The 17,357-nt window shown below is 36.2% G+C and overlaps 1 protein-coding gene across 1 annotated transcript in view; it reads left to right on the top strand.

The window, feature by feature from the left end:
* Positions 1 to 17,357, top strand: part of TMTC3 (transmembrane O-mannosyltransferase targeting cadherins 3) — a 68,263-nt gene that overhangs the window by 44,856 nt on the left and 6,050 nt on the right. Inside the window, exons 9-12 of the mRNA XM_024572434.3 lie at positions 644 to 764; positions 2,950 to 3,061; positions 14,293 to 14,396; positions 15,667 to 15,836. Of these exons, the coding sequence (XP_024428202.1) occupies positions 644 to 764; positions 2,950 to 3,061; positions 14,293 to 14,396; positions 15,667 to 15,836 (507 nt within the window). The remainder of the gene's footprint in view (positions 1 to 643; positions 765 to 2,949; positions 3,062 to 14,292; positions 14,397 to 15,666; positions 15,837 to 17,357) is intronic.

Genomic DNA, 17,357 nt, shown 5'->3' with positions numbered 1-17,357 from the left:
GTGTTACCAGGGCAAAAACACAGACTTAGAGAACATCAGTACTAAATAAGATCGTAGGGATTATTGAAGTATAATCATGTTTTTATATATAAGGAATTGAGTCTCAAATAATTAGCCTAAAGTGTAATTTGCATTTATTTAATAAAGAGTGAAGTTTACTCTGACTTTTATAAACAGTTCTAGCTTTGTTTAAAATTTAAAATTATTCCAAGAATGTCATGATAATCTGTGGTATGTGATTGTAAGCAGAAATGTCTTTAAATGTAGCCAGTGATAAGATTCACCCTTTTTAAACACAGGTAAGAATATTCAAGTTGTAGGTAATGGTACAAAGGATTCTAATTAAAGCCATAATTTAATTTGATTTTTATTAATTTTTGTTTTTAAATCTAAGCAAAGCTTGTGAAGTAGAAGTAAACATTGGAATATTTAATGTGACTGAAGTGGAAGGTGGTATTCATATATTTAAGTTTTTGACGTTGTTCTCTCTGAAGTTGGATGATTATTGGAATGATCCCTACATTTTAGAATGAGTTCAGAAAGGACAATGGGGTTTTTTTAAACATATTTCTTCTGTTCTAAAAGATAAAATGCTTTTGGTGATATAGACAATGTTTTTGCTTTATTTTTCCCTCTTAAACAGTGTATTTAAAAAGTTATCCTGGGTTTGTCTGTCTTTGGTGATATTCACTCATGCCTTAAAAACACTCCACAGAAATTGGGATTGGGAGTCTGAGTATACGTTGTTTATGTCAGCCTTGAAGGTAAAGTATTACCAGGATGACAGGAAAGTATGTCATCGATTACTTTTTATAGCCATGTCTACGATGCTTTTAACTGTATTTTTAATTAGACATTTGACTATCGGTATTAAGTACTTCACCAAAAAATTAATAAAAATAATTTGTTCTTTGTGTAATAGATACCTTAACTAGTGCTTCAAACTGACTTGTATGTCCACAACACATATAATAATTTCCTACATGCTGTACAGTTGCTAGAAATGTAAATGATAAAATGTTTAAATAGGAATACTGTATTTCATAGTTTCTTACTGTACAAATTTTTTAATCTTTCAACATCTCTGAAGTTATAATAAATCTTACAGTGAAAGGCATCTTACAATTAATTACTGACCTTTTTTCTTAATAGTACATAAAATAACGGAGAGTCTTAATAATTGCTGGTACGTTAGAGCCAATGAAGTAAAATAATGGCAAAAAATGACAACCTACTATGTGAGAGGTAGCCAACCAACAGTTATAATACTATAGGAAAATAGGAGCTGGCAGAATGGATTGATATAGCATTTCTATTAAATGGACAATATAAATAGGAGTAAGGTCTTTTTAAAAATCATAAAATTTGTTTTCTATAAGTAAAAGTTACAGGCAGAGATTTTTCTTTTTTTTAGATGCTCCCTTACCAACACCTCTCTTAATATCTCGAAATTCTTAACTTCCTTTTGGCTGTTTCAGTGTTCTCCATTGCCTAGCTTTATTGGATCACTGCCTGTTCCAGTAGTCTGTGTGACTTCTTGATTTGACATCTATTTAAGATTAGATGGCTTTCCTCTTGTATCACTCAGTAACTCCACTGTTTCCCCTACTTCAGAAGTCTGCAAATCAATGAGACTTCATTACCATTATTATTAATTCATCTTTCTGGATTACCAGGGGCGCCCCCTAATTTCCAGGAATTTTGCTTGGCCTTGCTTCCAGGACAATGCTTGAAACCACAGCCCCAATCACTGTAGCTAGCTCCATGGCTAGGTACCATCCTCTGCCTGCAGGAACACCATATCCATGTCGTCTGTGAATTCTGAAAGCACAGATCAGCTTAGAGCTTTATTCTCAGGGTTCTTATAACCATGGTAAGACTTCATAAGTAGCTTTATGTGGAACCTAAAAATATGTCGTTAGTGCAATGTTTAAACACATTCTCATGTTCAAATACCTTTTTTCCCAAAAGAATACAAGTAGTAGAAAAGAGTTTTCAAACAGCACTATGCTTTGATCAAATAAAATTTTCAGTAAAATTCTGATATATAAAATAGATGAAATTAAACTGCTGTGGTATTAATACGTTGAAAGGAGGGAGAGGGTAAATTAGATGAAGTTGTTTTCATTTGGCTTCTTCCTCAACTCCGGGAATGTCTTAGTGGAACACTCTATTCCAATAGTGCACTAAACAAATATCTCTGTTAATTGGAGTCCTTTTTTTTTTTTCCTGGGAGAAAATCCTAATGATGTCTTCTCCTGTTTCATTGAGATATAATTGACATAAATTTTTATTAATTTACGGTATATAATATAATGATTTGGTATATGTATATATTATGAAAGATTACCACAATAAGTTTATTTAACACCTTATATATCTACAGATTATTTTTTTTCTTGTGATGAAAACAAAATTATTTTTTTCTTGTGATGAGAACCTTTAAGATCTACCAGTTTTCAAATGTACAATACATTGTTGTTAACTGAAGTCACCGTGCTGCATATTGCATCCCCAGAACTTGCTAAGTTTGTAACTGGAAGTATGTGCCTTTTGACCCCCTTCACCCATTTATGGACATCTCCATGGAACACTGAGTTCCTGATAGTATATCAAACAAATATCTGTGTTAGTTGGAGTCATATTTTTTAATTTGGCCTGTCCTGGCACTTTAAAAATTTTTTTTTATTATATTTTTCCATTACCATTTATCTCCCTGATATCCCCCTCCTCCCACAATCACCACACTGTTGTCCACGCCATGAGTCCTTTCCCCTTTTTGCTCCATCCCTCCACCCCCTAGCCCCACCCCCACAGCTGTCATCCTGTTCTCTATGAGTCTGTCTCTATTTTGCTTGTTTGTTCAGTTTTTTAATTAGATTCCACATATGAGTGATAGAGTGATATTTTCTAATTGTACTAATTTCTATCTGTATTTGTATATTTAAGGTAAATAAAAATAATGCCAAATTATGGAATAATGTGGGTCATGCTCTGGAAAATGAAAAGAACTTTGAGAGAGCTTTGAAATACTTCCTACAGGCTACTCATGTTCAGCCAGGTAAGCATTATTAATTAGTAAAACTATTTTAATAGTTTATTTTCTTTTTAAAATCTTGATTATATTTGAGGAAAATAAGGTAGAATTTACTTCCAAGCTTCATTTCAGTGATTTGAATACTACCAGCGTTCCATGCTGGCTTATTTTGAATTAATTATGTCAGAAATACTTATATATGACATTTAAGGCCTCAAGACTCCACCAAAAAACTACCAGATCTAGTATATGAATTCAACAAAGCAGCAGAATATAAAGTTAATATTCAGACATTGATGGCATTTTTATACACCACTAATGAACTATCAGAGAAATTAGAAAAACAATCTCATTTACTGTTGGAACAACAACAACAAAAATAAGGTACCTAGGAATAAATTTAAGCAAGGAGGTAAAAGACTGATACTCAGAGAATTATAGAACAATGAAGAAAGAAATTCAGGAAGATACAAACAAATAAGTGGAAACATATACCATGTTCAAGGATGGGAAGAATTAACATCATTAAAATGCCCATACTACCCAAAGCAATTTATAGATTCAACACAATCACTATTAAAATACCAATGACATATTTCACAGGTCTAGAACAAATATTCCATAAATTTATATGGAGCCAACAAAGACCCCAAATAGCCTCAGGTTGAGAAAGAACAACAACAGAAAGATATTTAAGGAGTTGTTTTATATTGTTTATTGGGATGACATTGGTTAATTAAGTTATAGGCTTCAAGTGTACATTTCTGTAACATATCATCTCTATGTTGCATTGTGTATTTACCACCCAAATTCAAATCTCCTTCTGTCACCACTTATTTAACACCTTTTATCCTTTACTACCTTTCCCCTTCCTCTTTCCCTCTGGCAGCCACTATATTGTTGTCTGTGTAAATGAGTTTTTATTTGTTTGTCTTGTTCATTTGTTGCTTTCATTTTTTTTACATGCTTATTGGACAGTAACGCTACTCCAAGACAAGGATGGTTTGTTGCTTTCAGTTTTATATACCGCATATGCATGAAATCCTATGGTTCTTGGCTTTTTCCATCTGAGTTATTTTGCTTAGCATGATATTCTCAAGATCCATAACATAAGTGTTGTTGCACGTGGCAGTATTTCATCTTACAGCGGAGTAGTATTCCACTGTATACATGTACCACATCTTTATCAAATCATCTATTGAAGGATGTTTTGGTTATTTCCATGTTTTGTCCACCGTGAATAATGCTGCAGTGCACGTAGGGGTACATACCTCTTTACAAATAAATGTTTTCAAATTTTTCGGGAGGATACCCAAAAGAGGGCTTCTTGGGTCATATGGTTATTCTGGCCTTAATTTTTTGAGGACCCTCCATACTGTTTTCCATAGTAGCTGTACTAGTTTACATTCCCAACACCAGTGAATGAGGGTTCCTTTTTCTCCACAAACTTGCAGCATAGGTATAGAATAAAAAGTTCCTCAACATAAAAGAGGCCATGTATGACAAATCCTCAGCTAATATACTCAGTGGTGAGAAACAAAAGCTTTCCCTGTAAGACCAGGAGCAAGACAAGGAAATTCATACTTACTTACCACTTCCTTCAACACAGTACTGAACATCCAGGCAGAGCAGTCAGGCAAGAAGAAGAAATAAGAGGCATCCAAATCAGGAATGATGAGATAATATTGTCACTTTCCGCAGATGACATGATTTTTTATATAGCAAACCTTAAAGACTCCACTAAAAAACTACTAGAAACAAAAACAAATACAATAAAGTGACAGGATAGAAAGTCAATGTCCAAAATTCATTGCTGTCCTAGATATACTACCTATGAAATTTCAGGGAAAGAAAAAAAAATCCTTTTACAATTACAACAAAAAAGAAAATCCCTCAGAACAGACTTACAAAAGAATTTGAAGGAGCTATACAATGAAAACTATGAGACATTGTTAAAAGAAATTGAAGAAGACATAAAGAAATGGAATTTTTTTAGTGGAGTTGTTGGTTGGCACCAATGAGCAATTTCGTAGGAGTGATAGTAGAGGAGGAATAATTGCAAACAATTGGTAATGAAAAGTTTTTGAAAGGGTATTGATAAGAACTGGTGGTGCTCATTATGGGGTCCAAGGAGGGTAGTAGGATTATAGATTTTTTTTTAATTATATGTTTTTAATTATGGTATTACAATTGTCCAAATTTATCTCCCTTTGCCCCTCTCCAACCATCACCCCCAAATTCCTCAAGCAATCCCCACACCATGGCTCATGTCTGTGACTTCTGCGTATAAATTCTTTGGCTACTCCATTTTCTGTCCTGTACTTTACAGCACTGTAGCTCTCATGTAATTACCTTAATCCCCTCACCTCTTCCCCGACTCCTCCACATCCACCTCCCATCTGGCAACAATTGAAACGCTCTCCATAGCCATGATTCTGTCTCTGTTCTTCTTGTTTGCTTAGTTCATTTTTAGATCAATTGTTGATGGAGTTGTATTTTTTGCCATTTTATTACTCATAGTTTTGATCTTATTTTCTTAAATAAGTCCCTGTAACATTTCTTTTTTTAAATTTAATTTATTTCATTTTTTATTCAGTTACAATTGTCTGCATTTTCTCCCCATCCTTCACCCCACCCCAGCCAGTTCCACCTCCCTCCCCTGCCTCTACCCTCCCCCTTGATTTTGTCCTTGTGTCTTTTATAGTAGCTCCTTTAGACCCTTCTGCCCACAATCCCCTCCCCTCTCCCCTCTGGCTATTGTTACATTGTTCTTAATTTCAATGTCTCTGGTTATATTTTGTTAGCTTTTTTCTTTTGTTGATTATGTTCCAGTTAAAGGTGAGATCGTACAGTATTTGTCCCTCACAGCCTGGCTTATTTCACTTAGCATAATGCTCTCCAGTTCCATCCATGCCATTGCAAAGGGTATAAGCTCCTTCTTTCTCTATGCTGCGTAGAATTCCATTGTGTAAATGTACCATAGTTTTAGATCTACTCATTTGCTGATGGGCACTTAGGTTGCTTCCAGTACTTGGCTATTGTAAATTGTGCTGCTATGAACATTTCATATAATAATGGTTTGGTGATGATGAACTCCTTTAGTTCTTTCTTGCCTGGAAAGCTCTTTATCTGCCCTTCTGTTCTAAATGATAGCTTTGCTGGGTAGGGCAATCTTGGCTGTGGGTCCCTGCTTTTCATGACTTTGAATATTTCTTGCCCAACCCCATCTAGCCTGCAAAGTTTCTTTTGAGAAATCAGCTGACAGTGTTATGGAAACTCCCAGGTAGGGAACTAACTGCTTTTCTCTTGCTGCTATTAAGATTTTATCTTTAACCTTTGGCATTTTAATTATGATGTGTCTTGGAGTGGGCCTCTGCATCCATCTTGTGTGGGACTCTCTGTGCTTTCTGGACTTGCATGTCTATTTCCTTCAACAAATTAAGGAAGTTTTCTTTCATTAATTTTTCAAATAGATTCTCAATTTCTTGCTATTTCTCTCTTCCTTCTGGCACCCCTAATATGCGAATGTTGGAGTGCTTGACATTGTCCCAGAGGCTGCTTACACTGTCCCCTTTTTTTTGGATTCTTTTTTCCTCTTGTTCTGATTAGTTGTTTTTTTGCTTCCTGATGTTCCAAGTCATTGATTTGATTCTTGGCTTCATCCACTCGACTGTTGTCTCCCTGTAAATTGTTCTTTAATGTTTCCTTTGTTTCTGACTGGGTCTTTTTTATGCTGCTGAGGTCGTCACAGAGTTCCTTGAGCATCCTTATAACCAGTCTTTTGAACTCTGCATCTGATAGATTGCTTATCTCCATTTTGTTTAGTTCTTTTTCTGGAGTTTTGATCTGTTCTTTCATTTGGGCCATGTTTCTTTGTCTCCATTTTGGCAGACTCCCTGTGTTTGTTTCTATGTATTAAGTAGAGCTGCTATGACTCTGTGTGTTGGTAGTGTGGCCTAATGTAGTAGGTGTCCTACAGGGCCCAGTGGCACAACTTCCTTTATCACCAAAGTTGGGTACTTGGGGTGAGCCGTTCATATGGGCTGAGTACACCCTCCTCTTGCTTTGAGCCTTGGTTGCTGTCGCTAGGTCAATGGGAAGGATTTACCCAGGCCAGTCAGCTGTAGGGTCTGGCTGTGACCATTGACCACTAACCTCCGCCCTCTGAGGAGGATCAGCTGTGTAGGGATAGGGAGCTGGTGTTCTGACATGGTCTGTAGTTGTCCACCGGGTGTGCAGGCTCTGAGGTTTCCTGGGTCATGACGGCCAAGGTCAGCCCCCTACTGTGTTCTGCCCAGGGCCACCTTGACTGAGACATAAAGCAACCTCAGATGGCTGTTACTTGTGCTGGGCTTAGAGATTCCTAGGTGAAGCCAAGCTGTGAATGTAGGCCAGCTGCTGTTAATTGCCTGTCGTAGGGCCCCTTCACTGTTGCTTGAGAGGATTTAGGAAATTGTGAAGCATGAGTCAAGACCAGCAATTCATATAGAGAAGTCATGGTTATCAGACTGGATGGACTGTAAGTTGGGTGGGACAGAGTCTCAGGGGATGTCCAGGGCAGGGCAAACAGTGTTAGCCAGGTTGATGGAGTCTTATATATGGTACCTGCCTGCCAGCTCTGTGGCTTCATGGTGGGGAGGGCTCAGAAAAGAGACAGTGGCCTCTGCTCGCATTTCTGTCTGGGAGAAAGTTATCCCCCAGCGCCCGCCTTAATCCCAGAAGCTTCAGTTCCTCCCTGTATGCCACTTGTGTCTTTCAAGCTGCTACCCTGGTGGTAGAGCTCAGAGGCAGTGAGTCTGAGTAAGTCCATGGGTTCTTTAAGCGGAACTGCTTGAGACTGCAGAAGTTTCTTCCACCGACTCCATCCCTGCTGGTTTTTGAAGCCAGAAGTTATGGGGACTTATTTTTCTGTCACTGGAACCCTGGGCTGGGGGGCCTGGTGTGGGGCTGGGAATCCTCACTCCCAGATTTTTATCCACCACATGTGGGTGCGGGACTAGCCCGTTCCACATCTCCTCTCCTTTATCTCCTTTAGTTTGGATGAATGTGGTTTCTTTAATTTCATAGTTGTCAGACTTCTATTCAACTCAATTTCTGACGGTTCTGAGTGATGGTTCTGTATTGTAGTTGTAATTTTGATGTGGTTGTGTAAGGAGGCAAGCGTGTTTACTGATGCCACCATTTTGACCAGTAGTTGTCCTTCAATTTGTTTTTTATTTTAAAGTGGGAGAAACAAGCATATGTGCCACTAGCCCATTGAATCTAGGAGAAGTAATAATTCAGGATGAGGGCATGAATTACTGGGTCAGTGTTCTCAAACGCATGAGAAGAGATAAACAGGATCTGGGGCACAGGTTGAGGACCTCCTTCCGTCGTAAAACCAGTAGTTAACCAGTGCTAACAGTGAAGCAGGGTACACAGGTATGGATGTGGGCAGGTGAATAGATGGCATGCGGAATGTTTCTGAAAGTTCCCCTTCATTTGCTTTTTTCTCAGTAAAATAGGGAACAAAATCATCAAGAGAGTGAGGAAAGAGTGGGAAATGTTGGAGATCTAATAATGGGAGACGGTGTAGCCATCCTGGACCACATACAGCCCATGGGCCACGATACCCCTGGAAGCAGTTTTCTATGTTAGTACTTCACAAACTTTAATGTGCTTAAGAATCACTTGGAGATCTTGTTATGTATGGTACTTGTCCTGATACATAGAAGTTCTACATCTCTAATCGTTTCACACAGGATGCTTAGCCCATACGTCACACTTTAAGAAACAAAGACCCTGGAAATTGTGGTGTGACAGTCAAGCAGCTCTCACACCCTACTTAGGTTAGGAATACTTAAAATTAAACCAGTTGATGTGGTTTGTGTTTGTCGCCTACTACTTTACAGCTGCCGTGGTACGAGCAGGGAGAGTTAACAAGATTAGGGTTTTGTCGTGTATTGCTAAACTTGGATAAAAGGGTGATTGTATTAATGGGACATAGAATCTAAGATGGTTAAGAAGGAATGTGAGGGAGAGTGAGGTAATGGAAAAAAGAAAGATGATAGGATCAGTATTTATAGACCTAAAAAATTGTTGATGTCCGAATAGAGTCTACCTAGAGTATGAACATTTTTCAGTGGGAATGCTGTTCAAGTGTGCAGAACTGTATTTCAGGATATGTACCAAACGTGACCCCCACATGTCAAATGCCATCCTTACTTTCCATTTAGAATGATGACCAAAAAGTATCCCCAACACACACATTTCTAAATGTCCTTAGAGGGGTAGGGCGTGGTGGGCACTGTCCTTTATTTTTCTAGTATACGTGACTATGGCCGATAAAGTGACTATTTAAAGGAAAATGGGGGTGAAAATCATTGGAAGAAAAGACATCAAAGCCACATAGAAGATTCATCTGTGTGGAGTTTGAAATCATTAAGAATTTTGACAACCGTAATGTTGGAAAGAATGACAAGAGGCTAGGAGTTGTGACCCAAACGTGATGGGATAGTGGATAATATAGTCCAATGACCTGAAATTTAGAGATGATTGATTTTAAGGAGTAGACACAGGATAAAAGAACACAGACACCACTTGGAAGAGCCACAGTATAAACCTTGTCCCCGAGGCAAAGCCAAATTTCAGTTAGGGAAAGGTGAAGAGACATTTGTAGAAATAGAACTAACTGGTAGTCTAGCTATCCAACTGTGCCTCCCCTGACTCTTCATATAGTTTAGTTCTCAAAATATAAGGTACGTATCTTGGGTTTCCTCACCTCTTTGCTTCTTTTTTTTTTTTCTTTTTTTTTTTTAGATTTTAATTTATTTATTTTTAGACAGAGGGAAGGGAGGGAGAAAGAGAGGGAGAGAAATATCAGTGTGTGGTTGCTTCTCTTGTGCCCCCCAACCAAGGACCTGGCCTATAACCCAGGCATGTGTCCTGCCTGGCAATCGAACCAGCCACCCTTAGTTTCACAGGCTGGCACTCAATCCACTGAGCGACACCAGCCAGGGCACCTCTTTGCTGCTTTGAGCCTAGAATTCCTCGCTTCTCCCATCTTTCCCATCCACCTTGGACCATATCCTACCCATCTTTTACAACCTATGTCACAAGGCTTCTTTTCTTTAAAAAAAACCCTCTGGTATTTCTAGTTAGAAACAAATATTTCTCATCTTTAAAACTTTTTACAACTTCTTCTGCATCTTATGATATTTGTAATTTTCTATATCGTACTACATCATATTTGTTTATCACAGTCATATTTATGTTTAGTACAGCCTTACAGTCAACAGTCACTACTGTGGTAGTTTCAATTTATTGCTTTGTGAAGTATTTTACATTCCTTCTAGGAGATTTTGAAAAGCAAAGTTGTCTTGATGTCAGACACGCAGGGTCTTCAAGACTTAAAAGATGTTCCTTAAGCCCCTTCAGCATTATCTTTCCCATTTCTAAATTGGAGGTTTTAATGTTTTTCTCATTGCATTGTTGTAAAGACTAGATTAAATAGCATATATTACACATTCAGTTTTGTCTAGTGAATAGTGTTGCCCCTATCACAGATGTTATGGAAACCGACATCCATATCACAGGATGTTGCCAAGTATAGGCACTCAATTTTAAAGTAGTTTTTCTTTCGTTGTCAGTTGTTACATTTTGCTGTTTATGAGATATTTGCTGAACCTGTCTCCTTTAGTATGACTTCCCTACCATACTTTCAAAATTGCTGTTTCTAATAAGCCATGGACTAGGAAAACCAGTAAACCAATTTCTTACAATTTATTATGAAAAAGTACATGAACTCAAACATCAAATTTCACATTCAGAAGCTTCTCTGAATTATTCTTTGTTTTTCAGCTATGTTCTTCATAGATAGATTTGACAAATGAAATGACACATAGGGAGGGGAGCAAGGAGTCCTTTTTTGTACCGGTCACATATGCAGATACAGACTTGTAAGTCTGGAGATAAGGGGAGTGGTCAACGCTAGAGATCGAAATTGGGAGTAACAAACATAAAGATGCTATTTAAAACCCTGGAACAGTATAGCATCCATAACGTAGGAGTCCGTATTACTGTAAAGTTAACTTTTAAAACATCAGCCTGAAGCCCTTTTTCACTTAGCCAGAATAAGAATGTAAACTGTACCATAATCTTTGACTGTGCAATACGCGTATCATGTTAAATGGACAGCTGAATGCTTTTTGTTTGGTTGGTGGTTACAGGTGTTTAAAAAAAACCCAACCCAGCAAAGATAAAATTTTTGCAGTTAGAATTACAGTTTCCATAACACCTTTACAAGACAAGGATAGATTTTTCTTAAGGAACCCCAGAATTCTCCAAGGTTTGTTTTTGCCATAAAGTCAATGATTTTGTTTTTATAAGTCCAAATCTTTGAAGCTGTTTATATTAGAATCATGGACCTGTTATTCAACTTGGATGCAATCAAGATGGAAATAACTGACTTTTAAAGAGTTGTTAGGAGTTTCCAGATGTTTATAAATTTACCTTTTTAAATGCATTGACAGATAATTTTTGGATAGGAAATATTGGAAAGCAACATATAAGATCTGTCCAGAAGGTATCCAGCCATGTAATATGAAAAATAGAGACATTTATTGAAGAAGACACAAGCAAGACACAAGAAACATTGTACATAGGACAATGACACCTCAGTCCCTTTCAAAGTAGGCACCTTGGGACCTCACACAGTTCTCTCAATTGCCATCAGCTACCCTGTTATATTTTCCTAAATATCATCAATGGTCTAAAGTCTCTTCCCATTCAAAGGTGATTTTAGTTTTGGAAAAAGCCAGAAGAGGCAAGATACCAAATCTAGGCTGTAAGTGGGATGAGTCCCATGGGTGAGTTAATATTTTGCCAAAAAACTGCAGAAGATGTGATGCATGAGCAGGTGCATTGTCATGGTGAAGCTGCCAATCACCAGCTGCCCATAGCTACTGCCTTCTGAGTCATCTGAATAGCTTCCATAGAGGAATATTGAAGCTTAATGCAAAATTTGATGCAGACTCATTGCTCTACTTGCTCAGTCATTTTGAAATGTGATGACCACACAGTCCACATGCTCACTCAATGGCATCTACCACCCCACTGACTAGTACAGTGAAGTTGTCTTTGTTCATGCTTGTGTGTTCCAGCCCACTCTCCTTGGCTGCCAGCTTACATCGATGTTGTGCAAACTGTTCTCCTTATATTAATAATGGCTGGACTCTTTCTGGACAGACCTCTATATGCCCGGTTGTCAGTGTAGGAATACTCAACTTCACTGTTGGTGGCTGAAGAATTATTGGGCACAGAATTACCTGATACTTGCCAGTCCTCGTTGACATTGAATGAGACAGACTGCTAATGAAATCATGCTCCTATTGTCTTAAAAAGCACACTCCTAATAGCAAGATTGTTCTCTGAAGTTCTATAGCTTTTTAGTCATTTAAATGTCATTGATTTTTACATCTTGCTTGCTTTTCTCACCTTTTTTTTTCAAATTTAATTTTGCCTTACCAGTAATGCTATTTCCTCCTTTGCAGTCCTAAAACTTTGTAACTTATGTCTGTCATTTTATAAGCTGTATTAGGTAATCCTCATGATGTAGTGTCTGAAATCTTCACTGATGACAATATCTCCTTCCATCATTCCAAGATCCTGGTTCCACCAGGTTGCTATCTGCGTAGATTTTCATCCAAATAAAAGGTTACCACCTTTTTAAAGATTGGTTGGAACTGATTTCAGTAACATTTTAATTACTTATTTGACATAATTACACTCTTATTTATCTGAACTTTTTAAGCTTTTCAGGTTTTATATATTCTTAGCTTTTCCTAACTAAATTTCTGATCTCTGTAGTAAATGGTATAAATTTATCTGATGTTTTTTTAAAAATTGACTTGGTAGTGCAGTGAATTGCTACCTTGGCTCTAGATCCAAATTGCCTTTTTAAACTTTTTAATAACATTTTTGCAGATGCTATTCCTAAAGATTCTATTTTGGTAGAGCTGGCTGGGCCTAAGGCATCAATTTTTAAGAGCAGCCAGGATTGAAAATGGTTAACCTAAGCTCTTTTTGTTTGTTTGTTTGTTTGTTTGACCCTCCCCTCTCCGAGACTCTCCCCCATTGGATTTAGCAACATGTCTAAAAACAGAAATCACCCTCCTTTCCCCGGTCTTGTCCCCTAATTCTCTGATTAAACCTGCACTGCCTCTGTCAGTTTTGGTGCAGTGCACACAATTGCCAGCCTGAAACGTTCTGTGGCAGGATCTTGGGACTGTTGCTCTCTTCCCAGGGGAATACCTAAGATATATATATGCTCGACCCCTATGTGTCCTGGAGGTTGCAGGCAGAGGCCTGATCCACAATTGCAAAATCATCGGTGTCTCAGGCAGGTGGTAATCATAATTTGAAACCTTGTCATGTCTGTCAGAGATTCATGTTGGCTGAAATTTGTCTGATTTAAGATTTTCTCCCTTCTCTTTCTACCTTTATTCCAGACCTTTGAAATATATACTGGAAAATGTATCTTAAGCCCTCATATCTTTTTATTTTAATTGTATATTTTTCCATATCTGGAAATGAGACAAAATGTTGATATTAACACAACCTTTTAAAAAGTTTTAAATAAATTATATAGGAATTTATCATCATTTAAGAGAAATAGGCTATTAAGAAGTATTAATAGTCCTGACATCCCATTTATACTTGCATTCCAACCACATTTCCAAAAATTTTAGAAAATAAAATCACAAAGTTTTTTATATCTCCTTGCTCCTGTCCCTCCAATGTGCATATTTATTAGATATAACACTGGAAATGGTTCTAGGAATTACGATGATCCCTCTTGTAGATTGGTTTTACTTTAGAGTCAAGCCATACTTTCTGAGTATATTCCAAAGCTATGAGCTTAAGGAAATGGAAGCAAGCCTTAATATAGTGTATTAAAATATAGTCAAGAAAAATGATGCAGACTTCTTCATTGCTTCTATTTCTTTTCTCTCATGTCTTAATTTGTTAAGGGACTATTCAAATAGTTTTTTCCATGTTATGTGTGTATTTTATGTTTTTATAGTACTTTATTCAATAATTTGCTACTGTGACATTGATCATATATTATACCAAGTTGTATTAGAAGAACTTTGAGGAAGAATGCCTGCTTTTGCATTTTTCACCATGTTTTTGTTGCTAGAAACATGTCCTCTTAGTAGTTTATACTGAATTCTATTTAGTATATTTGTCAACAAATAGTTCTTTAAAAATTTTAGATGATATTGGTGCCCACATGAATGTAGGAAGAACTTATAAAAATTTAAATAGAACCAAGGAAGCTGAAGAATCTTACATGACGGCTAAGTCATTGATGCCACAAGTAAGTTGTCATAATTTATTCCTTCTGTGTCATGTCTACTGAATATCCATATTGAATAAAATTATCTAGGTGGAAAAGTCCTTACCTTGTCTTCAATTTATAGAGATATAAAAGTAAGATGTTCGATGAACCATTTCTTCAGTATCAGTTTTATAAGGATTACATTTTTCTAGCTGAATTAAATATTTTGTATAGTCTGTAAAAACTAAATTCATAAAGTTACGAGTTTTTTTATATTGTTGGTTATGTTATTGATGAGTTAAATTACTTTAAATGAAGAGAATTGTACCTTTGTAAATTAAGCACTAAATTCAGCATTATTCCTATCAAAAAATAAATAAATAATACAAAGTGGATACATCTCTGTTGCTATGGTGTGTCCATTAGTTGTTATAATGACCCAAGTACGAGATTCACTTGATATCACTATATGTCTTCAAAGTTGGAAAATCTGACCCTGCCCTTGACTAGCTTAGCAGCATCATTGGAAAAGATAGTTTTCCCTGGGCTACAGTTTTCTCAGTGGTAGTGTATATTCTACTATTGTAATAATAGTAATAGAAATATGAAAATGGATAGTTTGATAAATTTGAAAACAAAGTTGGACTACCTGATATCTTAAGAATTCATTTCTTATACTCTAGAGTTAAATTGTACTCAATATAGATTTTTATCAGTATTCTGTTCATTGAAAATTTGGGTCCGTATGTATTATATGTAATAACCTTTATTTAATCTGAATAGTCAATTAGTAAGATAATTTTATTTCCTAACTCCACCAGAAAAATGAGGTTTTAGTATAACTATGAAATAAAATTAACTACCTTATTCCGGAAATACTGTCACCACCGGAAATATTTTGCTGACAATGTGAAAGTTGACATGGTTTAACAAATACACTAGACAGAGAAATGGGGAGTTCTGAGTTCTATTTCTGATCTGATGTAAACATACTGAGACTTTAGCCTCCAAAGGTACTGATTATGTGACTTCATAAAATGATACATATAAATAAAAAGCTGATCATATTCTGTTGAGCTGGCATGAGTGAAAAAATATAACCTTTAATGCAAGAAAATACTTTACTTACGTGTTATGACTACAAATGTTCACATTTTTATGATTCATTTTAATATAAACTAGCAGTAAAACTAACAACATTATCTTTTTATGCTTTGTGTATGTTTTAAATAAACTACTAGGCCTACTTACTTTTCACTTTCATTTGGTAATGAAATATCAATTATGAAATGCCTTTTCTTCTGAACAGATTATTCCTGGTAAAAAATACGCAGCCAGAATTGCCCCTAACCACCTAAATGTTTATATTAATCTGGCCAACCTGATCCGGGCGAACGAGTCCCGACTGGAAGAAGCAGATCAGCTTTATCGACAAGCTATAAGCATGAGACCCGACTTCAAGCAGGCTTATATCAGCAGGTGCTGTAGCTCACTTGACGCTATTGTTACAGGAGACTGAAGCTACATCTGCATGTTACATTTTGACTATTTTGACTAAATTAGTTTTTTCCCCTCAGTAATCTTACTTGCAACTGACAACATAGAAACATACCCTATTTTAGACTAGCAATCAAATTTAGTTGATTTGATTTGAAATTGACAAGGGCACTCATAATTTATTAGCAAATTTTAGGTTTTATATGAAAGAAAAGTTAAAAGAAGTTACTTAGTTTTATTTGCTTATCACTAAATTCATTTTATTTAAAACACCTAAAACTTACATATTATAGTAAGTAATTCTAATATCCAACTGTCAGGAGCTTTCTTAAATAAATACTGAGAATTCGCTGGTCATTGATGCCTTTACCACAAAGAAACTTTTTAGTTGTCAGTAAAAATAGATTTTTGACAATTAGGGGAGAGGGGAGGGAGATAACGGGAAAGCAGCGGAAGGGTCTAGTAGAGAAACATGCATAAACGACCCGTGGACAACAGGGTGGGGGTTTGACTGCGGGAGCTGAGGGTGCAGTAGAGCAACGGGAAAAACTGGGACAACTGTAGTTGAGCAACAATTAAGAAAATGGATTATTATAAATGCAATCTATTGTATATAGAACTTGATATGTGTATTTTCCCATATTAGTGTTATCGTTTGTGTTATACCTGAGGAAAATAATGTGTTAAACTTTGTTTTGTAGCTCAGCCCAGAAACCTAATAATCATAATTTATGACATTGTTTCTATAAGGAAAATGCATTCAGAATTTAATAAGTTTTTAGTGATGATCCCATCACTAGTTGGAGGCCATCTTTGTTCAGCTTTATGTAGTACTTTTTGAAATTCACTAGGTTTAGTGGGGCTGCATCTGTAAATAAAACCTGTCATGTGTTAATACATGAAGAATTATTCAACAGTCTCTGCATAAAGGGATAACATTTTGGACAGATACTCATTCTAGAAGTTCCCTAATCAAGAATATTAATAGTTGTTCATTTGATTTCATTCCTATTCTGATCATTTAGGAAAGAATAGTAATATAATAAAAGTACTCTAGCATCATTACATAAATTGATTTGCATATATATATAATTAATTAAAGTGATGTTTTAAACTCTCTAACAGGAAATAGAACCATAATAGAAAGATTTCTAAAATAGTTTTGAAGTCGTAATCCACAGTTCCAGAAGAGTTTCTCAAAGATATCAGCAGGTGGCACTAGTGCCCTGTCCACCCTACCTGATCAGGGGTTTTTTTAACTTTTTTTTTTCCCAATGAATGGTCATTTTATAAGAATACACTGAAAATAAAATTAATATAAGAAGAGTTAAAATTTTTCCAATGTTCTGCCTTTTGTATAGTAAGATTTCTAACAGATTAAAATATTGGAATTTCTCCATCACAACCTTTTTTATTTTCTTTCTTCAAATGCTATTACCTGGTCTCCTGACAAATTGGTTTCCCACTTTGGTTGCTGTCATTTTTCTGAAGTAGTATATTCTG

The sequence above is a fragment of the Desmodus rotundus genome, chromosome 3 (assembly GCF_022682495.2).
Source record: "Desmodus rotundus isolate HL8 chromosome 3, HLdesRot8A.1, whole genome shotgun sequence".
In the NCBI taxonomy this organism is placed as follows: Eukaryota; Metazoa; Chordata; class Mammalia; order Chiroptera; family Phyllostomidae; genus Desmodus; species Desmodus rotundus.
This window is presented reverse-complemented; position numbering and strand designations above follow the sequence as displayed.